Source organism: Ylistrum balloti, unplaced genomic scaffold (assembly GCF_031769215.1).
Source record: "Ylistrum balloti isolate Yb309-2 unplaced genomic scaffold, AGI_CSIRO_Ybal_v1 Utg370796, whole genome shotgun sequence".
NCBI classification, from domain to species: Eukaryota; Metazoa; Mollusca; class Bivalvia; order Pectinida; family Pectinidae; genus Ylistrum; species Ylistrum balloti.
This window is the reverse complement of record NW_026782464.1, coordinates 378715-404584: the sequence shown is the minus strand read 5'-3', so window position 1 is coordinate 404584 and position 25870 is coordinate 378715. Positions and strand designations below refer to the sequence as shown.

General features: G+C 35.0%; 1 protein-coding gene across 1 annotated transcript in view; it reads right to left on the bottom strand.

The window, feature by feature from the left end:
* Nucleotides 1-1803: 1803 nt before the first annotated feature.
* Nucleotides 1804-25870, bottom strand: part of LOC132558570 (peripheral-type benzodiazepine receptor-associated protein 1-like) — a 170515-nt gene continuing 146448 nt past the window's right edge. Inside the window, exons 18-33 of the mRNA XM_060223155.1 lie at nucleotides 25027-25102; nucleotides 24753-24896; nucleotides 22876-23007; nucleotides 22142-22408; nucleotides 20935-21096; nucleotides 18887-18997; nucleotides 18191-18367; nucleotides 17790-17989; nucleotides 16785-16865; nucleotides 13972-14148; nucleotides 11254-11371; nucleotides 9513-10195; nucleotides 7852-8020; nucleotides 7576-7736; nucleotides 7116-7355; nucleotides 1804-1989 (exon numbers count right to left, since the gene is read on the bottom strand). Coding sequence (XP_060079138.1) covers nucleotides 1804-1989; nucleotides 7116-7355; nucleotides 7576-7736; nucleotides 7852-8020; nucleotides 9513-10195; nucleotides 11254-11371; nucleotides 13972-14148; nucleotides 16785-16865; nucleotides 17790-17989; nucleotides 18191-18367; nucleotides 18887-18997; nucleotides 20935-21096; nucleotides 22142-22408; nucleotides 22876-23007; nucleotides 24753-24896; nucleotides 25027-25102 — 3084 coding nt within the window. The remainder of the gene's footprint in view (nucleotides 1990-7115; nucleotides 7356-7575; nucleotides 7737-7851; nucleotides 8021-9512; nucleotides 10196-11253; nucleotides 11372-13971; nucleotides 14149-16784; nucleotides 16866-17789; nucleotides 17990-18190; nucleotides 18368-18886; nucleotides 18998-20934; nucleotides 21097-22141; nucleotides 22409-22875; nucleotides 23008-24752; nucleotides 24897-25026; nucleotides 25103-25870) is intronic.

The following is a 25870-nucleotide window of genomic DNA, read 5'->3' as shown; positions in this document are numbered from 1 at the left end:
AAAGGAAACAATACCTACAATCGAAACGCTACTGGAATGGGTATAAGTTGAAATAAACATGGCACTAACCTTCACTGACGAAACGGTCAGCAGATACGAAATGAAGAACGTATGTATGCATTTGTCTTAAAATTCATTTATATCAACCAATAGAATAATGCCACTTTTTTGTCGCAAACGCACAAACATTAGCGGCTTAACAAACATAGATTGTTATGAAGCATGCTTTGATAATTAAACAGGCAAAGCACGTAACGTCCTATGCTTACCAAGGTCATATTTATCAGTAGTAAAACGACCAGTCGGAGACATTCACATTTAGCATGATAGTACTAGCCATGATAATGCTGAAAGATATCTGGTGCAAATAAATATATAAAAACAACAACGATACTATGGAATGTAGTTTTGATCTCAGATTAACAAAGAATTATATTGCTTTTAATCTATACCATACACAAACATAATCTATCAGTTAAATATCAATAGATGCTCTTTTAAACAACCATATATCATGTATTCAGTTTACAGTATGTATATATATATATATCTAAATTTCTGTTTTAGTATTTCTAATTATAAACCAACATTTACCTTGCGCTATATTTGGAGTTTAACTATTCACTTCACAACGACGTTACAAGGCGAACCCTTCTATCTATCACTTGAGATGTGTGATCAATGGACATACAAATGTTAACAGATAACTTGCTCTAAAATCGTGTTCGTTTCCAATGTTTCTTTCATCCAAAACCACTGGAAGCTTCTGTTTTTAATATTTTATATCTCGTCTGTTTCAAATAAGAATATTCTATTATTGTTAAAAAACACGTTGTCACAAGTGTTTTCAATTAAGAAATATAGCTTAAAGATTTTGATTGTTATGTATACTATATTGAATACTAAAAAAAGACGACTTTTTTTGTATCAAATCAAATTTGAATGTTAACGGTTCCAGTAGAATTTGTGAGAAGTTCAACCAAATGCAGAATATATGAAGACACGGCAATTTTTTTCTATCACAGACTTTAAGTGGACAACTGACATGTAGGTCAGAAGTCAAAGACATTTAACATGAAACCACATACAAAGTACCTAAATGCATGAACATATTAAGATTTGTCAAGTCAATATATGTTTCATTACAGGTGAGGCAGCAGCGTGTTTCTAACTACAGGTCAAAGTTCATACATGTATATACTTTATTTTAGTTTCCGGTAATTACTCGTTTCTTTGATGACAGCATGGTCGGATGTGCAATAAGATGTTTTATAAATTGAAAAATGACACTTACATCCAAGCAAATGCCAACGTAGAAAATCCCAAAACTTTCCATGCTATGTTAAATTGATCCTCTGGTGCTATTTCCTCAAACAAGCCAGCAATTTTATTGCATTTCACAGTCATAATCAAGTATGTAGATGAAGAACTGCTGAATTTCATTCAGTTTCTTCTCATATTCCTTACATAGTTCACATACATTGAAATCAGTGATTCAGAAATGCGGTAAGCAATCTCTCTTCTGATTCCCAAAATAATATCATTTCTTTGTTGGACTTGGCACCAGCATCCAGTAACATTTTCACACCCTTAATTCTCCTTATCAATCACCAGTATACCAGTCAATTCGTATTTCAAGTTAGGTTTATTTTTTTTCTTCTTGTTGGAAGATTCTATCTCCTTTCTTTTGATAAGCGACCAATATGTCTACTGATTTGGCGTTTTGGATCAAGAAACTACTACAGATGTTTTCTTTTTTGGCGATACTTAATAGGCTTAACGAACCTATTGCTCTCGTTTCGTCTATCGTGTTAGCTTTTTAAAAATATTTTTGCCTTTTGAGAGAATCCCTCCAGTGCTCTTCTTTTTCTGGCGAATTTCATCGGGTGTAGCAGACCTAGAGCGAGTCGGTGTGTGATTGTGGGTGGCACTCTCTACCCAATCTGGTTGTACGGATTCCACTGTCGGGCTCGGTCCCATGTTTGACGTCTGATAAAATAAATTCAATGAAATGAAATATTTCTCTGTATAGAAATATGCTTGATGTAATTAATGTTTATGCAAAGACAATAATAAATACACCTGCTAGTTCCAGACTTTCGCTTAAATATGTCTGACTTTTATCTTAATCACAATTGTATAGTTCGATCTAGTGAAATGAATAACGAAAATCTATACCAAAAACTATTAATAAGTCAGCGAACTTGAAGGCAACAAAGAAGGACGTTTTCGTTCCTCGGATTGAGCTCTTGATACTTAATTCAAGTTCTAAGATAGAATTATCAATTTCAACAACATAGCAACTTCATGTTTCATTTTAACTGTAAGTAAAACTCGACAAATTCTCAGAGGACAAAACGTGTCATTTGGTAATGAAAAGAGAACCCTCCGTGTATCAAGCCCATGATTACTGAATTCTAAATCTATTGCATCCAACACCAGATACATGTGGATATAGTTTATAATAACATGCATCCAAAGGTAATGCGTTTTAAATGGAAATATCTTAATGTTTTAATGCTGGCGACACCACTACATTTACAGGATACAACAGCACCAATGTTAACATATGATCTCAGTTAAGTTCAACAACACATTACTTTATGCCCACTTAATGACAAATTAATATGATGCATTCTTGTTTATCTATCAATTGTACATACAATGTGACACAAAGATTCACTGGACATTGATACTAATTCATACGTTTATGTATTTCAGAGGATTAGAAATATGAAGGAGTGGTTACGAAAACGAAGAAAGGAGCACATCACAACATGACGTTTTGATATCAAGCTGGTATAGGAGGGAGGGAATAATCATACCACTTAAATGTAAAATTAAACGTAATTATCACCTATCTTGCCATTTCAATTATTTTCAGAACAATTTTGCATAATGCTTCATCATGATCTTTTCAACAATGTATTTCATTTAATTAACACTTCCTCGACATTTTCCCAATTTGTATTAAAACGATTTATTAACATTTTGCATTTAAATGTTTTCTGTGCTGGAATCTGTGCATTTGCCGATATATTTAAGAATATTATATGTAACATAGTGTTATAGATATTACAGTCGTTCTCGTATATGTCATAGATAGTACTCGTTTTCTAATTGACATAAAGAAGATTTTCAGTCAATATAATAAAACAAATATTCAAAATTACCTTATATGGCTACAAGCTTAATATTTTTTACAATGAGATGGTAGGTGTAGGTATACATACAAACCTCCAAATATGCATAATGCATTTACATTCCTAAATAGGTTTGTCTTCGCAACTTGTGTCGTGTGTCTTGGTTGTCAGGTCCCAGATCTAATGTACGTTATATCTATAAAGACTGTGCTTTATTCTAGTGCAACGTTTTGTGAAAGTATCATGCTAAAATTAAGGATATATTAATTATGTGCAAATACCAGTAGTAATGTCAATCATGCGATTAAGTGACATAGATAAAATTACAATCCCTTCTATGATAACAAATGCAAAATGTCTACCCTAAAAACAGTATATCATGCTCAAGTATATTATTAAAAAGATGATGAAAAAAAATTAACACTATAATTAAAATCAATCAAAGAGACAATGAAAAAATCTGTAAATAGAGACCGTTCTGTTAACTAGAATTTATCAACAAAATTAACACTATAATGAGACATTTGTCGAAGGACTTTTGTTGTGAGATAACTTATCTTTCAACCGCGTTGCATCATTTTATATAAAGAATAAGTATGACTGATAAAAGTTTAGTGTAAATTACTTAGATTTCTTGAGTGCTTCATTTTCGCGAACTTACCTCTTCAGCTATATTCGCGAATATATGATTTTATGAATGGTGATCTAGAAATGAATTTAAATTCGTGAATGATGGGTTATTAGATATATGAACTCTGATTTCAGTAACCGAATCTGTATGGATATCACCAAGTGTTATTTTCTTATAATCGCGCAAGACTTCAATTCTCGATTGAATATCACTGCATATTAATGCGTAAATAGATACCATGTGAAATATATGCGATTTACACAACTACTGTGATATAAGAACATATTTAAATACATGTTTGATTTTTCATTAACATGTATAATTCATTGTTACGATTCACATTAACTATGTGACCTTAACATTATCTTTCAGTATATCTTTATCTAATATTTTCATTAATTCTAAAAGTTTATTATTAATAACGTTTCTCAAAGTAGGTCAGCTGTAATCAACACTTAACGGTAAGAAACCTCATTAGTTAGTGGTAGAAAACGTGAGTTAAATTCAACTTCACATCACAACAACGGGGATTAGGTTAATGAAAACAGTAACACTAACATTGATATGATGTTTTAACGTTTTTAAATTAAGGCTTACGTTGTTGGTACTTGTGCACTCTTGGTTATATTCTAAAACCTGTATAGGGTACAATGTGATCAATATTCTGTTTGATATACATGTACATTCCTTATACCATACATTTGTGAAAAATGGGGCATTTGTAAACAGTTACCATGGGAACATTATGTTCAGTATGTTATTACTATTCCTAGCTACTAGTTGTTCTACAATATTTACAATAAAATACATACAAACATTCTAAATGTATCAATACTTCAATACCACAGCTTCTTTCATAAGTTAAACTATCAGTACACCGAACTGTGGGAATTGGTGACAAAATTCCCAAATAGATATGCAAGTATAGAGGGCCTAGTTTCAACCAAAAGGTAAAATACTGTACATGTCACTGAGCTCCGGTCTCTGATCTCCCTTACAATATGTATAGACAGTATCAATGATTTCCCAAGAGGTGAGACAAAACTGACGATTCATAATGCATCAAGTTTCTGTACCAGTAAACCTGGCCATTCACAACAAAGACACGTCTTGGTTCATAATGTGCACATTTACGTTTTCAGTTGATCTAAATTAATGACCCCATTTTCCACAAAATATATGACATAGGGACGTTATTAAACTCTTGCATGCAATTACAGCTAGCACTTCAAATAAAAGACATAATACCTAAACCAACATTCCATAGACTTCCAAGGGAATGCTATTTAATTAGGTCTTCTGAAAAATGCATTCAGAACAAAATAGCCATTAATGTCAGTGTCTCAAAAATGACTGACAAGTTCCAAGTTCTTTTACAATATCTCTTTGCTCAAAATGAGAACATAATAACAGCTTTCATCTTCATGATGGTTTCCGTGGCTTAAACGATGTGTAGGAAATAAAAGATTAAAGCAGAGATGCAAAATGCAGCATTATTATCATTGTCATCCAATATCAGTGATGATACAGTGTAACTATAGCATACAATCAAAAATATTTTCAAACAAGTAACTGTATCCATTATTGAAAGGTACTACTTTTAGTCTATCCTATAAGGAGACTCTGGGACAGTATACAGAAGATTTACAAAAGACACTTCAGTTAAAAGCAACTATACTATGAGTTTAGAATTTGATGAGTCATACAATGGATTAAACTGCATCGTAAAGCTGTTTCATCCTTTTAGGAAATGTCAGTGATGCTACTATGGCCTAAATTTTAAAACCTACAAAGCGACTAAGGAAAATCAATAGTGACAGCCCCCCTCCACCTCTCCCCCAATATGATTTGCAGATTTATATAAATCTACCTGATAAGAACGTCCAGTGTATGTGTATCCTGAACTGTACCACTAATTGAAACTACAGGCTGTCACAGGCATTCAGGTATAATTCTAATTATCAACAAATTGGTAATGCAGGATAAGACATATCAAAACCTTCAAATTAACAAAATCTATCATTATAATACATTATTATCTTATCTGAAAGAAATTTGGAAAAGGGATAATTGTGTTGAAAGATAGTTATTTTTGTGAATACTGACGATAATATTGTTTTTCTTCTTATCACCTGTTACTTCAAGATCAAATGCTTTAAAATGACTGTTAATGATGGTTGAATTACATTTATTTTAACCAAACATGTAACACACTAATGTTTTCATGTAACGAATATCACATTATTGCACATTTTATAAATATGCAGAATATTCTAAATCTCTAAATTTTCTTACAAATAACTTCAAATCATATTAATGTTTTACAACCTGTTTTATAACAAAACACTTATTACATATATATATCATATTGGAGATATAGAGGTAGTGTTTATAACATATAGTCGATGAGGACAGGGAAGGTTTTGTGAACTACAGTACTTTAACAACAATGGATACAGCTAGCAGTGGACAAGGTGGCTGGGAACACCAGGAGGCATGCAGTATGTACAAGTCAGGTCGGTATTTGTAAGCATTGATGGGAGAACAAGATGTGATTCAGTTTTAATTGTATGTGAACTATGGTTTGATTCCAATCAGTGTATGATTCAATATCAAATTTTGTGTGAGCTAAACTTTGATTACAGCAATATGTGATTCAACATTCAATCTTAACCAAGCTACATTGTAGGTTTTAATTCCAGTAATGCCTATTTAGCTAGAGTCTAGTTATGTGTGATTCAATATTCAATTGTATCTAATTTTTGAGTCTAATACTGAAGAATACAATATTCCACTGATATGAACTGTGTTTTGATTACAGTAACATTTGAATGTTGATTGATGCAGTGAAACATTGTCTCAGCAATTCACCATCATGCTATAAATGTCTCATCAAGGTTTGCATTATTCTGTTATGATTTTATTTACTTGTTTTAAAAGGCTTTTTCTTTTTTCTTTTTGCAGATATAATGTCCTTTGGGTTTGTCAAGAAAGAAATAAGAGCCAAAACCTGATAAACATTATGTTATTTGCATGAAAACACATCCTTCTCCCATCTCATGCAAGAAAATCAGATTTGAATTCAAAATGAAATAAAATAAATGAAAGTGCAGTCAAATGTCAGCCATAAAAATAAAAGCTTAGATTTAGAATTTGAATGGAAATTAATGCAGCAAAAAACCAAATTGTCTTTATAAAAAAAAAGGATTTTTCAAAAAGAAGGCCAAAAATCCACAAAGATTAAGTCTAATACTTCCAAAGTACCCACTGATACACCATAGTTTCTTTCACAGGTTCGATGGGGCGGTCACATGCATGCAGCCTAGGTCACAGTCACCTACTTTGTCTAGTCCAAGGTCAGACTGGTGCGACCCCGTAATGTGGTTGAGACTTTCGCCTGACCTGGCAGGGGAGACAATGCTTGTTGCCTCATGTGGGTCTTCTTCCTGGAGTGGTGCATCCTGAAGGAAGTTGGAAGGTACAAGTCCACGATGTCCATTCAGTTCAGCCATGTAGAATCCATCATCATCCATGTCTCCGTAAATATACAAGATGTCTCCAATGCGAAAAGGAAGCTCCACCTAGTGGTTAAAATCAGTAATGTACATTAAAAAAAATCCAATTTCTTACAGTAAGCCTGTCATGTACCTGTGACATATACTTTTTCTTAATTGTTCCATTAAAACTGGGAAATTCAACATGTTCATGAATAATAGATATTTTGGAAACTTTTTAATATGGTTTATGAAATGCTGCTGTTCTGAGAACACAAAAACGGTCATGCTGCTTGACAATGCTTACCTCACTGTCGACGTTTGGTGAGAGTTCTTGTGGGTCATAGTCATAGAGAGCAACCATGCGTCTACTAGCTACTGTGGGTGACAAGGGTATCGGTACACCGTTCTGTTCTAGCGTCTCCAGGCTTTCTACAGACTTGTTGTAGTGCTGAGATTCCGGCCCAACTACAAGAGAATTATTCACAAATGTTATACATAAGTTGTAATGTAACAATTTATTTCAGCTTTTCTGACAGTAATTTAAGGGTATTGAGAGAGTGGATCAAATTCGTCAGAATACCTGTGAGGTGAGAATGCATGCTGAAGGCTTCTTGACTCTCCTTAAGAAGCTGTTCTGCCAGGTCAGCATCATCAACTTGTATTTCAGAAACCATGTTACAGGGCACAAAGCCAATTCGATTGTTACATTCTCCACGATAAAACCCATCCTGGTCCTTGTCGCCATAGATCTGGACAAAGAAAACGTCACAGGTACAGAAACATGAAGGCATAATTACCATAGTAACAATAACCTATGTATTATCTAACAAGTTTTGAGAATATAGGTTGATATTGAGGTGATACCAATACTTCCTATTAACTTTTCCTAAAGAATATCAGGTGAAATAGGAATATATCCTGTGGAAGGGGAACGTCCAATATTTCCTTTGATTAGATGTCTTCCTAAAGAATAATGAGTGTAATCATTGGTCCAATATCCAGGTCACTCCTTCCTAATGAAATATTCGGTGAAAAAGAAACATTATCAATATTTCCCCTAACCTCTTCCAAATCTCAAAACCTACTTTCTAAAGAATATTGAGTGAAACAGAAACATATCCAATATTTCCCCGACTTATTCCTACATGTAAAAACACTTTGTGAAAAAGAAAAAAAAACATATATCCCTACACCTCCATCCTCAATACTCCAGGTGGTCATGGAAAAATTGAAGGTTCAATGTGCCAAACCTAATTTGATCCTTTGATGTACATCAACCGAATCTCAAAGTTGCATAACAGTATATTGTAATGGCTTTGAAGTTGGATATTGCGCCTTTGTAATTTTCAAAAGGAGCATATCAGCCTGTGATTGGTCAGTTTTTCTCTCCTGAAACCAATGAAATTACTTCACTTGTGTCTTCAATTATTTTACTTATTTACACATTAATGGAAATCGGTCTGATTTGATAAAATACTCATTGTAATAGGTTGAAAGAATGTTTCTTTTCATCTATTTGACTAAAAATAAAATTTAAATTTACATATAAGGTATATAATTAATCATTAATATGCATTTCTATAAAATCAACACAAGGATTTCTGATGTATAAATGCATTTCATAAAAGTGACAATTAGTCATATCTATAAAATTAATGCTAACTAGCTTATCCTATAAAAACTAATCATGTGTTATGTTATTTTATATACTGGTATATCACCAATTAGCAGGGAAATGATAGCAGCATATTTCTCTAAAGCAGTAATATAGGGATGATGTTTAATGAGTCCTTTGTAGCATTAATGAGTTACATAGTTAGATGTCTAATAATGAAGGTAACTTTGATAATGTATTGAGATTAAATATACTAGGGTATACTAGTAATTTAATAGTTAAATGAGAAACAGAAATGACAGATCAAAAATTTCATTTCGGCTGAAAAATAAAATAAAATAATTTAGTGACATGGAATAAATCTTTTCTTACAAACGTTTGCTTTGTAGTATCAATTGAGCTTGAGTAATGTAAATATATATCTAAATTTGCTACAATATTATACTGGTTTTATTTGTTCTCATTATTAAAATCTAAAAACTAGAATTATGCATAACTGCTTCTGGCATGCAATTTTTATCAAAAAGTAACTTTAGGCTATATTTATAAAAATCTTAGTAATGAACACCATGCATTCTTAACAGCTATATAAAGGGAGGCAATCCATGCTGGCAGATTTGTAATACCTTAATGATCTGTCCTTCTTTGAATGGTAATTCCTCATCAATACAATCCACATTTGGAGACATACTAATAGGATCATAATCAAACAGAGCCACAAATAACCTGATGCGCGTGTCGTCCACCGGAGGATTGATCTCGCCACTAATAGAATCTACCTCTGCACTCTCGTCCACACTAATTTCATTTAAATCCAGAGACGGCACTTCTGGATGCCTACGCCCTGAAGGCGATAGGTCATTTGATAATAGCTCATTAGCGTTTGAATCTTGATCAGAAAAAGCTTTGCCATTTACAAGTGTCACAGGACTATGTAAAACATCTTGAGGACTAGTCCGATTATCAAGGTTTAATTTAATCGAATTATCCTGTAAATCATTTTCCACTTTAACACCTGTTAATGACACAGGTCCATGAGAACTCTCCTGTGTTTGATTGTTTTGGAGTTTGTTAAACAACTCCACTTGCTGTTTAACTTTTCCTTTTTCCCGAACGTCATCCCTGCCATCAGAATTTTCCTGGTATCCAGGAAGTCTGTCCTTGTTGCTATGAGAGGGAGAGTTTCGTGATGGAAGGGAGCGTGTTGGTGAATCACTTTTTACACTGTTTCTGTTGAATTTTGTTGGAGACGTAGCTTCATCCTCGGATACTGAGTTACCTCTCTCACTACTACTGTCTCTTGTTATTTCTGGAATAAGTCAAACAGATATGAAAATATAAGGCAAAAGTGCTAACTTCATTTTTTGATTAAAAAAAAAGGAGTTTAACATAAGGCTCTCTTTGTTTCTTAACCACCCTTTAAAATAAGTTCTTACTCTAAAGTCGGTCCATATGTATCATTACATATCCAAAATCTTGTCTGCAAACCAACATAAACATTTCTATTTCAAATTGATTAAAAGATTTCTCACCTGCTTCTTTGCATTTGCAAATGCATAAAAATACAAAGAGATTCTGTCAATGAAACCAAGTACCATTGAGAATTAATTTGAGAGTATTTGTCAGGACCATAACAAGGTTTATATGGACCTCTTGAGATTGAGCAGTCCTAGTCCTAGAGGGAGGAAACAGCTGTATGTTAGATTTTAATCCTTATTTGGCTCTACTCCATTTAATTCTGAATTTGTGTCAGCAGGTGTTATTTATTTGTGTGTGTTTTTGTAAACAATGTTGTTGTGATTTCTTTGAACAATCCAAGAACCTACTTTGTTTAAGGAACAATGAGTTGAACATTAATGGTGCTTTGAATGCCAATCAGGAACATCCAAACTGTGAGATGTTTACATGTTGGATGTAGATTCAAATGAATTTTACTGAAATGACAGACTTGAAAACCTTTTTTCAAAATTAAAAATGTTAAGGGGGAATATTTTTCAAACTGAAAAATAAAAGCGTTAATAAAATGTATATTTGTATCCTCCAGTAAAGCAACATCACTTTTAAATGGCATCTTTTGGGATTTTTTTTAACGAAATGAAATAATCAGATCTTAGAGTAAAAGAATACTTTTTGAAAACAGCAAAATTAGGGGTTCAAAACTGGGAGTCACCCTCCTAAATAGAAAGGCTTGTACAAATATGAAATGATAACTAAAAACCTTTCAAGACACACCTGTAAAAACACCTGGTATGGTTCAAACCAGGACGAGATCAGTCAAATTAATCCATGCATATTTTTCTGATAGTGTATATATAAAGAAAATGACTATTCTAGTAATAATATGGATTTGAGACAACTATTAATTACCTATTGCTGGAACTATTCTCTGAGGGGCATGTACCACAATAGGTACAGTTGTCTCCTCTTGTTTGTTCGTTGGTGATCCACCAGAGGGAGCTGGCACCAATTCTGTAGTATCGTTGGCCTGTTGATTGAAGTATTAATATAACAATGCCTGCCCCATATATTTTTAAAAAGCATATATATTGATACATTTTATTTACTGCCATTGGAATTATAGTGAAAATCCAAGAAATAAAAAAAAACAATTTCAGTAACACATAAAAAATGTTCAAAATTACAAATCTTGATGTCAAATCACTGGAATGTTTTTTGTTGAGGGGTAGGGAGTGGGGGGAGGGGGTGTATTTGTATGAATGCAAGATCACAATACTTAAATGTCCAGATCATCCTGAATATTAAATAATCAAAACACTTGGCTATTCACTGCTCTAGTTTAGAATACACCTGGGGTTGTTAAGATGTTTAGAAAAAAAGATTAGGGATGACATCAACACCTTATTAGTACCTGTCATTCCCATACACCAAAATTAATCCCACGGAATATTTTTTAAGCAGTTTATACAGAAAACAACACTAACTGTAAACAAATTTGCAAACAATATTCATGAGTATTTCAAAAATATTAACGACATTTAACAATCATATAGTTAAATACTGTGTGGCATTGGTTTATGTATTTAAGTATGATGTTTACGATCACTTAATGAGAGTCATGACTGACAGCAAAGATACAGGTTTTCCTAAAGAAAGAAAGAAAAAGAGAAAGAAAAATCTTCAATCTTTAGTACACTTACCAACAAAAAACATATGTTCAAAAAATATTTGTACAAAAAAACATTTGTACACTTTTCAATATCTGTTGGACATTGTTATCAAATGTCTTCAGTATGATGCCAATAACATGGTTATTTTTGTGCTATATGTTAAGATATGTGACCAAAACAGTCTTTACATACTATTTAAATGCCAGGATAATGTTTCTTATTCATTGCGTTAATTAGCAATACACTGGAATTCATTGATACTTAAACATCCTTGAATTCAGAAAGACAACGGCTGATCATTGAGACAATTTGTCACGGAACAACATATGTTTTATTAATAAACTTGGTCTTCTCATTTCATATTGAGCACCCCTGTATTAAGATCCACAAGTCTGAAACACAAGGAGTAGGAGCTGTGCTTTGTTTCAAAAAACATGGCTGATGGCCGATATAATTAGGGAAGGAAATCAAAGCAAATTTTGATTTTCCAACATAACTGATTTTAAATAAACGGTTGTAAATACATGGATAAAACTATGTGCGTGACCAATGCTTTTCACAAAATCACAACAATTCCGTATAGAAGACACATGCAGCTAACTAAATACAGAAAATAAGAGACAACAGTCATTCAAGGTGTATATACTATAACTATATACAGATATGCAGTGCTGTCATCTTTATGATGGAAATGGTTAACATGGAAATTAAGGTCAAGGTCAAGATTAGAGGTCAAAGCTTAGCAGTATGGTCCTTTGCAAGGCATGTGCTTCATCACATCACACATAAATGACAGGAAGAAAGGTCAGGTTTCATTCTGAAGGGCGGATATTTCACATTTCATTGTAGGTAAAAGAGGAGACCTCGAGGATCATAAGTATACCTAGAAAGTTTTACTATAAGTAATTTCTTATGAAGTTCGTGCATTGTATGATAATGATATCTTTATTCACTTAATGGAGTACAGAAATGCAGTTTTCAGAAATAACATTTCGAGAATAGAGAATGAAATTTTTCATTCAAGTGATTCTGTATCACACATCACAACTGATATAGAAGTATGATCAATGAGAGGGATGGCAAGAAATCATCTTAAATTGTTTTATTGATATCAACAATAGTACATTAATCCTAAAATCAGTCAAGCTTATTTAACGAAAACCTGAATAATTCTAGGATAACACTGAGTTCAGTATCAGAAATATGAGGAAAATAGCTCACAAAGGTTTAATCCCAAAATAGATAGGAAGGAATTACCAAGGTACTTAATAAATAGATAGAATACCTGTCTAGAAAGAAGAACACAGAGTAATGAACAGGTAATGATTGGAAATAAACTTAACCATGTTATACCACAGTTGTTGATTAAACAGGTCAAAAGACAGGTGAGAATGGTGGGTAGAGTATGAACAGAGTATTATACAGCCCAGAGGACAGGTGAGAATGGCAGGTAGAGTATGGAATGGAGTATTATATAGTCTAAAGGACAGGTGGTAATGGTAGGTAGAGTATGTAACAGAGTATTATACAGTCCAAAGGACAGGTGAGAACAGCAGGTAGAGTATAGAATGGAGTATTATACAGTCCAAAGGACAGGTGAGAATGGTAGGTAGAGTATGTAACAGAGTGTTATACAGTCCAAAGGACAGGTGAGAATGGTAGGTAGAGTTTGTAACATAGTGTTATACAGTCCAAAGGACAGATGAGATTGGCAAGTAGAGTATAGAATGGAGTATTATACAGTCCAAAGGACAGGTGAGATTGGCAAGTAGAGTATAGAATGGAGTATTATACAGTCCAAAGGACAGGTGAGAAGATCAGAATATGGAACAGAGTATAAGTGAATACATTGTGTCTGAAGTAGAGTACACATACATGGAAATAATGCATAAATTATAATTTTTCAGGATCCTTCACCCAACATTCGCTTGCCAAGAAGAGCAAATGACAACCTGACCTTTGCAGGTGACCTTAAGCAATCATCCAATGAGGGACTTCGATGAATGTGAACTGATGCATGACTGGCCGTGTCCTCTTCCTCCACTTCCGGAATATCAGAGAGTTCAGAACTGCTGCTTGTATCACTATAGTCATCAACATGACGACCCGTCTGTGCAGCATTTAACGTCAGAGTCTGTAGAGTAAACGTTAGGTGAAGAAAAAAAAAACATTTACACGACAAAATCTTGACACTGCGCCATTCATTGTGTTACTGTTATATAAGCCAAAACACAACATGGCGTACTGACACTGACCACAATGATATACAGATAAAAAAAGTGACCACTTCCAACAATTCTGTAATTAGATAAATTTTTTTTTTTTCTCGTTTAGAATAGCTTTTAACAAATATCTCATCATTAGACAGAAATCAGGGTCAGTACACCTTGTCAGATTAAAGTAAGGATTAAGAAGAAAAAAATACTAGACATGAAAAAGACATCTTCCAATAGCATTACAAAACCAAACTATAAGCAAGCAGGGAAATGTTGCCCAGCCAGAAAACACATACCGTATCTATCCTGCAGCAAGCCCAATCCACCAGCCAGACAACACATACCGTATCTAACCTGCAGTAAGCCCATGCTCCCAGCCAGACAACACATACCGTATCTATCCTACAGTAAGCCCATGCCCCAAGCCAGACAACACATACTGTATCTATCCTGCAGTATGCCCAATCCTCCAGCCAGACAACACATACCGTATCTAACCCGCAGTAAGCCCATGCCTCCAGCCAGACAACATATACCGTATCTATCTTACAGTAAGCCCATGGCTCCAGCCAGATAACACATACTGTATCTATCCTGCAGTAAGCCCAATCCTCCAGCCAGACAACACATACCGTATCTATCCTGCAGTAAGCCCATGCCTCCAGTCAGACAACACATACCGTATCTGTCCTGTAGTTAGCCGATGTCTGGTAAGAAGCTTACCTCCTAATTCTATTGAAAAGTATATGTTTTGCCCCCTGGCCTATCACCTGTTAACTTTGATTCAGATGGTATGTGTTGGCCCCCTGGCCTATCACCTGTTAACTTTGATTCAGATGGTATTTGTTGCCCCCTGGCCTGTCACCTGCTAACATTGATTCAGATGTTATGTGTTGCCCCCTGGCCTATCACCTGTTAACTTTGATTCAGATGGTATGTGTTGCCCCCGGGCCTATCACCCATTAACTTTGATTCAGATGTTATGTGTTGGCCCCCTGGCCTATCACCTGTTAACATTGATTCAGATGGTATGTGTTGGCCCCCTGGCCTATCACCCATTAACTTTGATTCAGATGGTATGTGTTGCCCCCTGGCCTATCACCCATTAACTTTAATTCAGATGGTATGTGTTGGCCCCCTGGCCTATCACCTGTTAACTTTGATTCAGGTGGTATGTGTTGGCCCCCTGGCCTATCACCCATTAACTTTGATTCAGATGGTATGTGTTGCCCCCTGGCCTATCACCCATTAACTTTGATTCAGATGGTATGTGTTGGCCCCCTGGCCTATCACCTGTTAACATTGATTCAGATGGTATGTGTTGGCCCCCTGGCCTATCACCTGTTAACATTGATTCAGATGGTATGTGTTGCCCCCTGGCCTATCACCTGTTAACATTGATTCAGATGGTATGTGTTGCCCCCTGGCCTATCACCCATTAACTTTGATTCAGATGGTATGTGTTGGCCCCCTGGCCTATCACCCATAAACTTTGATTCAGATGGTATGTGTTGGCCCCCTGGCCTATCACCCATTAACTTTGATTCAGATGGTATGTGTTGGCCCCCTGGCCTATCACCTGTTAACATTGATTCAGATGGTATGTGTTGGCCTCATGGGCTTATTGCACATTAGATATGGTACATATAGTTAAGAATCTGACTTTCTAGATATGATGTAAGGTTTAATTATCTAAAAAGTTATTATGTTCTCCAGGTGACCATTGTAACCTTGGCCACCACATGTGGTCTATATATATGTACAGGTGCCACATGTGGCTCCCTTATTTCTGGTTCCACTTGATATAACTACATAAATCAGCGTTATCTAGATAATTGGTTGAATTGTAAATTTACTGGCAAATCCATTTGATTTCTTAAGTTACATCTGCAGACTTAATTGGCAAATATTTTGGTCAATCTTGAGGGGATTCAGATGTGATCCTGGTGATCATAATCTCTAAAAAAGTTATGAAATCTTGCTATCCAAGAAAGGGAAAGTGATATAATGCAGACTAATAGGCTAAATACTAGCTAGCACTGAATACTGATGTCTTTTAAATGTTAATTAGAATGACAATATTTTTTCTTAATATGTTAAGATAAAAAGAAAAAAAACCCACTTCAGCTTTGGCTTGGTACAGATTGTTATGACCTGGTATGTAAAGATAGATCTATATATCGATTTTGCCTTAAATAAATTACCCCAAAGCTGATGTGTTTGTTGTTATGTAGAAATAAACATCACAATAGAAAACAACTTGTTTTGAATATCTCTAGATTCTTTTGTCCTCATTTTGTCCTCAAAAGAAATAATCTGTTTTCTGCTGTAATTTAATGAAGGTTGATACCATACCAAAACAATTTGAAAGAAATTCTGTTTTTAATCTACATCCCTCCCCACAACAAATCTGAGTGGTGGTTCACAAGGATAAACAAGCAGTCTGTCCTACAGATGATATTGATGTATACAAGTTGTTTACCACTGACTATATCTACAAAAAGCATGTGCAGAGAAAAGATGAACGAAGACTCCATGTATTTGTTTGTATTACCACAGCAGAGGCCTCTTCCTGAGGCAGTTCTCGGTACATCAGTGATGGGTCTGTATCCAACGCTCTCTCCACGTGTGACCTCTGGAATACCAATATCTTTCAGTTTAGTCAAGTGCAAAAGAAATGTCTCTATAGTCAGCACACCCATAACATAGAGCAGATCAGTTCACGTACCAACCTAATCACTGATAGCATGAACACACTTTTTTTCATCTAAAAATTTTTAAATATGAGTCATATTTTAGTGAAGCATTAATAAACCAGGTTTGATGAATTTGCAAAAAGTTATAAAATTATGACCTTTGACCCAAAGTTGACCAATGACTACCTTATGATTGATTCTGAGGAGAAGATGTTATGATAGAACTTGAACCAAAGATGTTGAGAAGTTCTTAAGATTGATTCTGAATGGTTGCTCTGGATTCTGAGGAGAAGATGTTATGATAGAACTTGAAACAAAGCTGATGAGAAGTTCTTAAAACTGATTCTGAATGGTTGCTCTGGATTCTGAGGAGAAGATGTTATGATAGAACTTGAAACAAAGCTGATGAGAAGTTCTTAAGATTGATTCTGAATGGCTGCTACGGACATGATGTGATAGGATGCTACACTAAGTGATGTGATTGGATAGACACACAAGCATGCCTGCCCCTACCTCTCCCCCCGCTCTCACTGACCTGACCTTCCATAAAATGGTGAGGGTGTATTTATACACTGTATGATAGAAAATCCTCATCTTTAATATTCCTATATGCCAAATAGGTTGTGTCTTCACAGTCCATGATGTAATTATATGCATGCAGAAAAAGCAAAATTCAAGACCTTTATAAGACTGCCTTTAAAAATGATTTTGAAAAGGGGTACATCAATCACAACAAACAAGGGACTGGTTTTTCTCCTCTTTCACCTGAACGTTGGGCTTCATTAAGAGAGTTTAAGAATGATTTTAAAGCTAAACATTAAAAATCATTATCGTTGAAAAAGCCTCTGGGAGACTTGACTTACCTGACCATCGGTGACTTTAACCAATGCCTCTGTGGCAATCGACTTGGCAGCACCTGCAGTGATTTCCTTGATGAGTGTCTGGGGCAGCCTGACCAACTGCGACTCAGCGGACTCCTGACCGTCTCTAGTGACTGTCCGAACCAACAGCTGTTTAGGGATAAACCCTAGAAAATCTTTAGCACTAAGAATGATATGGTCATCTGGAAAAAAACAGAAATTAAAAGATAAATAAGTATTCAATGTGCCCTTGTAAAACATCACCTGGTCACTGGTACATATTACCTAATATCAATCCAAATCTAAGGGTAAAGGCAAGCTCTGGAAACTCAGAATGGTTTACACAAGAAAGTGTTTAAGTTTTGTCTAACAAACATTTCGTTGATAACTCTACAGTAACTTACTAGTTGGACCTAAGGCCTCCTTTGTCCGACGTCCATCTGCGTAAACAACATATCCTGTTACCATGGCACCATTTGACGATCCTGAAGTGTCTATTGTCACTGGAAACCAAGTCAACAGGAGAGTTCCTTCCTGGGGTCCAGCCTCAACCTGGATATTGATTGGAGGTTCTGGAAGTCCTGTAAAGACGAGGTATATAAGTTAGACAAAGTATGGATAGTTAAGGACATATTAATGACATTTCCTTTTAAAAAGATAAATTCTAAGAAAAGCAGAAAACTTGAATAAGACATCAAACTACACACACTTTAAATAAAGACAACAAAGAGTGTAAAGCAGTGAATGGGTCAAGGTCATTTCTTTTTGCAAAGTTAGTCGGGCTTCATCCTTGGATCATTTCAGCCGAATATCATGCCTTTGGGCCTTTTAGTTCAAGAGAAGAAGTCATTTAAAGGTTTCAACAAATCAAAACCCTGTGACCTTTAATATAGATCACAGTCATTTCTCTTCAGATGTCATCCTAAAAATATACCAGCCATATACCAAAACTTATGGTCCATTGGTTATTGAAAAAAGTTGTTAAAAAGAAAAAAGTTGACGCCCGACGCTGCATCATTGCATAAGCTAAAAAAAACCCTTGGCCCTTTGGGTCAGGTGAGTTAAAAAAAATTGTGTGAAGCTGTACGATGAAATCCTACCTCCAGCTGGTGTCCTGAAGTCTATGCTTGCAGACAAGTTATCTCCTTTGTTCTCACCAGTCAGACTTTGGGCAGATACAACTACATTGTGATCTGTATCAGAAACCAGTCCTGCAACCACGATATTAAAACAATATTACTTGATAATAAAGTGATCCACATACGATACTGAACCTGAAACTAAGAAGCTAAGACAATTATATACAATCTACTCTGAATACCTATTTAATGAAAACGTTCCAACAGGATCATAAACACTATTTAATGTGGAGCCTCATCCACATAAATGAAATGAAACGTAATGGAAGCTATCTGCAAGTTGGTAATGATGAAATATGTACACAGTAAACTCCAGATTTCACAACATGCAGAGATATACACTTATCAAGTCAACATACAGAATTAAATGGATTTAGTAAAACAACTTTTCATGTACAACTATTGGTACAACTGTTTATATATTATAATGTATCACTATGCTTGCAAAAGACTAGCAGCTGTCATGATATTATTAATTGTCATTATCATTTCATTAAATATCAATAAAAAATGTATCTACAAAAATATACAACATTACGTGGTCCTCGGGTCAGGTCATCGTTATCACTATATACAACATTACGTGGTCCTCGGGTCAGCTCATCGTTATCACTATATACAACATTATAGTTATCACTATATACAACATTATGTGGTCCTCAGGTCAGGTCATAGTTATCACTATATACAACATTATGTGGTCCTCGGGTCAGGTCATCGTTATCACTATATGCAACATTACGTGGTCCTTGGGTCAGGTCATCGTTATCACTATATGCAACATTACGCGGTCCTCGGGTCAGGTCATTGTTATCACTATATACAACATTACGCGGTCTTCGGGCCAGGTCATCGTTATCACTATATACAACATTACGTGGTCCTCGGGTCAGGTCATCGTTATCACTATATACAACATTACGTGGTCCTCGGGTCAGCTCATCGTTATCACTATATACAACATTATAGTTATCACTATATACAACATTATGTGGTCCTCGGGTCAGGTCATCGTTATCACTATATGCAACATTACGCGGTCCTCGGGTCAGGTCATCGTTATCACTATATACAACATTACGCGGTCCTCGGGTCAGGTCATCGTTATCACTATATACAACATTACGTGGTCCTCAGGTCATCAGGTCAGGTCATCGTTATCACTATATACAACATTACGTGGTCCTCGGGTCATCGTTATCACTATATACGTTATCACTATATACAACATTACCTGGTCCTCAACATTACGTGGTCAGGTCATCGTTATCAATATATACAACATTACCTGGTCCTCGGGTCAGGTCATCGTTATCACTATATACAACATTACCTGATCCTCGGGTCAGGTCATCGTTATCACTATATACAACATTACTTGGTCCTTGGGTCAGGTCATCGTTATCACTTTATACAACATTACGTGGTCATATCATCACTATCACTCTATATATTACGTGGTCTTAAGGTCAGATGTTAGCTATGTGAAGGTTCAATTATTATCATAATAAACTGCTTAATTTAAAAGACTTGCAGAATGATGAAAGTACAAAATTTGATAACAAAATTGAACACAAACTGAACCATGGTGATGTGTGATGGATTCAAGGAGGAGTAGGGGAGGGGGGAATTTTATGTATAACACATTCATCTGAAAACGTATTTGATTGAGATATATTTTTACCACTTGCTGAACAGAATGAAATCTGAACTCGTGAAATCTGAAGTTTATTGTATTTGAAAGTTGAAGCACATAAACTGAGAGTCAATTACATGTAAAAGAGAAAATGTAGGAGTTCTACAGTATTTGTTAATCATCTTTTGTTTTATACAGGACTTTTAAAGAATATTCAGAGTGAGGCTGATTTATTTAACTGGCTTAACATCTGCTCTAACAGCCTTTTGGCCTTTCAGCAGATGACGATTCTGATGACCTTTGCTGGTCTAATAAGTGCACCAACAAACAACCAATCAGTGACAAGTATTAGGGTGAGAGTAAAACACGCTACCTGTGATGATGTAAGTAAAGACACCGGGTTTTACCACTCGTGCCTCACGGCCATTTATGGAAAGGGTATGCTGATAATTACTGTTGCCTGGCAACCATGAGATTGTAGCAGAATTAGGTGTGATGTCACTAACACTCAGCTGACTAGGTATTGGCACGGCATCTGTTAGACAGAAAAACTGGTTAGTGAGCGCCCTCTAGTGACAGACGTTAATAAACTAAATATAGCAGCACAGATGATATTGTGTTTTAACACCTAGAGACATACAAGAAAATTTAAAGATTTTATTGTCATGAATACACACAGGGAGAACACAGAGTCCGCTGTCATAAAAATATTTCAAATTACTGAAGTACATTGATTGTGTGAATGATCTGAGTTAATAATACTTTGGATCATGTGTAACAATACCCAGACTTTCCTGTCTCAGGTGTAAAAGGCAGACATCAGATTACATAGCAGAACATATACAAAGGATTATCGTTTGATGGTAGGTCAGCGAGGCCAAATTATACAGATAGACATCTGTGATAATGCCATTTGTTTTTGTCTATGTTTAAAATTTGTAAAATCATGTTTTTCCTCAAGAAATATTTTAATTAAACTCTGAAGATGTTGAATTTAAAAAGAAAATAAAAGGGAAAAAAATAATACTTATATTATTACATTTACAGACCAAACATAAACTTAGTAAATTTGATTTTACAACAAATGCAAAACAAGTTTTTCCAACTTATATTAATCACTATTGTAGGGTCAGCAGGAAGCAGGTGAAGGGTCTTACTGTGGGAGGACAATGCGGTACCCAGGGAAAACCCATGTGGTTGGGCTGGTGCCTTAATACCTTTCACATCCATTCCCCGAATTAAACCCAAGACGCCTAGGTGAGTTAACAATGCACCAATCCTATACTTACTACTATATGTATGATTAGGTATAGTAAGCATATAGAAATAGCATACAATAGGGTGTAGGTATAGAATATATATAAGGTAAGCTTATATGGCACATCATAGCATTCTACATATAATAATCCCTATCAAACAGCCGCAAAAACCTTATTAACTTTGAATTACTATACACTGATGACATTACTTATATCTGATTTGAATCCATGTGTCTGTTTAAAAATATCTCCCATTTCAAGCAGATCTAGGTATAAAAGAAAGTAAGATTAAATTCTAAGCTAACTGGCAGTGATAGCTACCTTTGCCTAATAGTATTGTACACTGTTGGTCACAAGATTGACCAATGTTGGTTAGGCACCGGACACTGACTCGATGGACATTTCGAGAATCAACATTCTCCACTAATGCTTTCGTCCGTTCATTACTCTTGACACTGGCCTTGAAATCTCCGTCAACATAAATGTGATATGATTTCACCAGGACCTCCTCTGTAGGAGGACGCCAGCTTATCAAAATACTACTGGTCAACTGTCTGTCGAGGGTCAACTTATGAGGACACGGGATTCCTGAAATATTGAGACACCTGGATGTGAAGGCTTCACAACAAAAATCCAGCAACAGGTGCAAAAACAATATCTGTTGTGTACTTTTAGAAGTTAATATTGGTGTGAAGATTTCGGTCATATACAAAATATTACAATAAAAATTCTTTCTCAATCTGAAATGTTGAAAAAATATTGAAAATGAAGCAGAATTTTATTTTTTCGTTTAAATCAAATTTGCTATTTTTGGAAATATTTTTCTATGAGTTTTGTCCAAAATTAGTAGTTTCTTTTTTTCAAAATGTGGTTATGAAAGTATTTGGAAACTAAAGAGTTCCAAATGATTGTCCAATCAATAACCATTGCCCTAATCAATAGAATTTTGTCCCTTCAAAATAAAGCATTGAATACTGTTACTTGTTAAAGGAAACCACACAAAAAGGATGGAAAGCCATGCTATGTTGAATCAAATGTTTTCAAATCTTTCTCACCTGGTTTAGCATCAGGGGACTGGATTTTGGCGACGGAGGGCATACTTCGATTGGCGATTTCAGACTCAATCTCATCCAGGTCATTGTGAGTATGTGACAGAGGTGTGATAGTGTTTTTATGGTCTTGCACAGCTGCTAAATAGAACCCACAGAGTAATTAATATCAGATAAAAGGAAAGTATGATAAAATAACTACAGAGGTTTTCATAGAAAGTTTGTTTTAATTCAAATCTAAGCTATGGCAAAATTAATCATTCATTTTCTTTTCACTGAGAAATGAAATATCTTGATATTCATTACTAACTCGGCTAGATTGGAATCTGTCCTAGCCCAACTGTACAACATAGGGACCAGTATGTACTGGAGGACATATTGCCAATCACATCACCAGTGTAAACAATCAGTAAGAACAAGCATTTAATGATCACAAAGTAGTCTCCCATTATCTAACCTGATCAAATGTGTAACAATTTCTTATCTTAAAGATTTATTGTCAATGTTTTTTTTTCTTTTTTTTTTTCAATTACCCATTGAGGGCTTGTGAAAATTATGACTGCACAATAATGACTGCAAATATCTATGTTGTTCAAACTGGCTGATGGACAAGCCTGTATACGGAATTATTTCCCCTCTGTCACATCATTACTATTTACATCAATAATCTGTAGTAACAGTAACCAGGATTACAAGATATAACTGAATGAATGTCATATTTATTTATCAGGCAATAAACAATCATACAGGTTTCAGCAGCATTTTCAAGACAAACTAGTTATCCTTGATTGTAAAATAGCTCATAATGTTGGCACAATTTTTAACTGATGTGCCATTTTTTTAGATTTTTTTTATAAATTTCAGAAGCAAGGAAAGAGTACTAGTAATATCTAGTCATGGCACTATGTTTGAACACAAGCCAAATGGTTCTTCAGTCATTTAGGTAATGTGAAAACATTTGAAGATCGCCTTAATGGAGCTTAAATCATGCGATTACATTCAAGAACAAAGTTTTGTTGTATAACTTCAACTTCTGTTTAGTCATGTGACTATAATCTAGTGAGGTTTTTAGTCACGTGACTTCATTTTAGCAATGTTTTTAGTCATGTGACTATATCTTAGTGAGGTTTTAGTCATGTGACTTCATTCTAGTGAGGTTTTCTAGTCATGTGACTATATACATATCTTAGTGAGGTTTTTAGTCATGTGACTATATTTGAGTGAGGGTTTTAGTCATGTGACTATATTTAAATGAGGTTTTTAGTCATGTGACTATATCTCTGAGAGGATTTTAGTCATGTGACTACATTTTAGTGACATTTTTAAGTCATGAGATTATCTATGAAGTATCTCTATTAACACTTTGGTGATTCCATGGTATCATGACCACAATTTAACCCAGACGGGATAGTTTGATGGTTTCATGACCATGTTTAAATAGTGACCTATTTTGACAAGTCCAGGTAAATAGTGACCTGTTTTGACAGGTCCAGGTAAATAGTGACCTGTTTTGACAGGTCCAGGTAAATAGTGACCTGTTTTGACAGGTCTAGGTAAATAGTGACCTATTTTGACAGGTCTAGGTAAATAGTGACCTATTTTGACATTTCCAGGTAAAAAGTGACTTGTTTTGACATGTTCAGGTATATAGTGACCTGTTTTGACAGGTAAATAGTAATCTGCTTTGACAGGTCTAGGTAAATAGTGACCTATTTTGACAGGTCTAGGTAAATAGTGACCTATTTTGACAGGTCTAGGTAAATAGTGACCTATTTTGACATTTCCAGGTAAAAAGTGACTTGTTTTGACATGTTCAGGTATATAGTGACCTGTTTTGACAGGTAAATAGTAATCTGCTTTGACAGATCCAAGTAAATAGTGACCTGTTTTGGCAGGAAGAGGTTTTTCGTCAGTTTCCTCACTGCTGTCAAAATCCAGATCCTGTAGTATACTGCTGGGAGCATTGCTGTCATCTTCGTGGTGGGCAAAGCCTGCCACGGCAGCGTGGAAATCGGCAAGGTCTTCATCTACAAATAAGTGTAAAAATGGATAACTTTGTAAACAAAATCCTGTAAATTCTTTTATCTTTGGAAATAGGAGATGAATCTGTCATTTCCAAATTATATCTGTACTGTATGTACAGCAATCTGGACCTACCTTTCACTTTCTCAATGAAGTTGGATGGTACTAATCCTCTTCGACCATCTATCAGTTCACCATCGTAAAAGGCATCCTGTCAGGGAAAGGAAGCTTTTATTACAGAAATCTTTTGTAAATGGAGAAAAAAGAAATTAAAATGGAAATTACATTTTTTTTTATCACTACATATCTAATTTGTTGACAAAAACGTTGCAAAGGTAAAAGAAGGTTTGATCAAAAGACAGAACGGAAAGTGAAGAAAAACTTTATATATCAACTGACAGATCTATGCAACTGGTTACAATCTTGTGTGGAAACTAGTCAGGTGTATTTTGTGGAACAACAAGGTACCCACACAGCCTACCAGCCAGTGACTGTCTTTCACATCACTCATGCTCAAAGTCTTTTGATTTTATGTGCATGCTTTCGTATGCCTTTGAATCATTTCTTAATATTGATAAAATTTGTTTTTGAAGCTAACTAAACAGGATCATTGCGATGAGTGGAGCTGGTAGCAGGAGTTGTGTAGGTAATCAATCGGCCCAGTGGACTATTGATCAGTAGGGCAGACCAAATTAGTTACAAAGTACAGCAGCAATGTTAGCCCTTTAGTAAGCATAATTAGAAAGGCAAATCTCCAATATCTTCCTCCACACTCATTTCCATATACATAGCCACGGACGTCCTCAAGCTTATCGAGATCCTGACATTTAAGGACAAACAATTATGTGATTACTTTAGAAAATGTTCAAATATTCATTCAGACTCATTTTATGTGTAGTTATTTCCTCTACAAGAGCAATAATAAACCAATTTCAAAACAGAGAAAAAATGACTACTTGTTGTGTTCAGTGTTATTGTG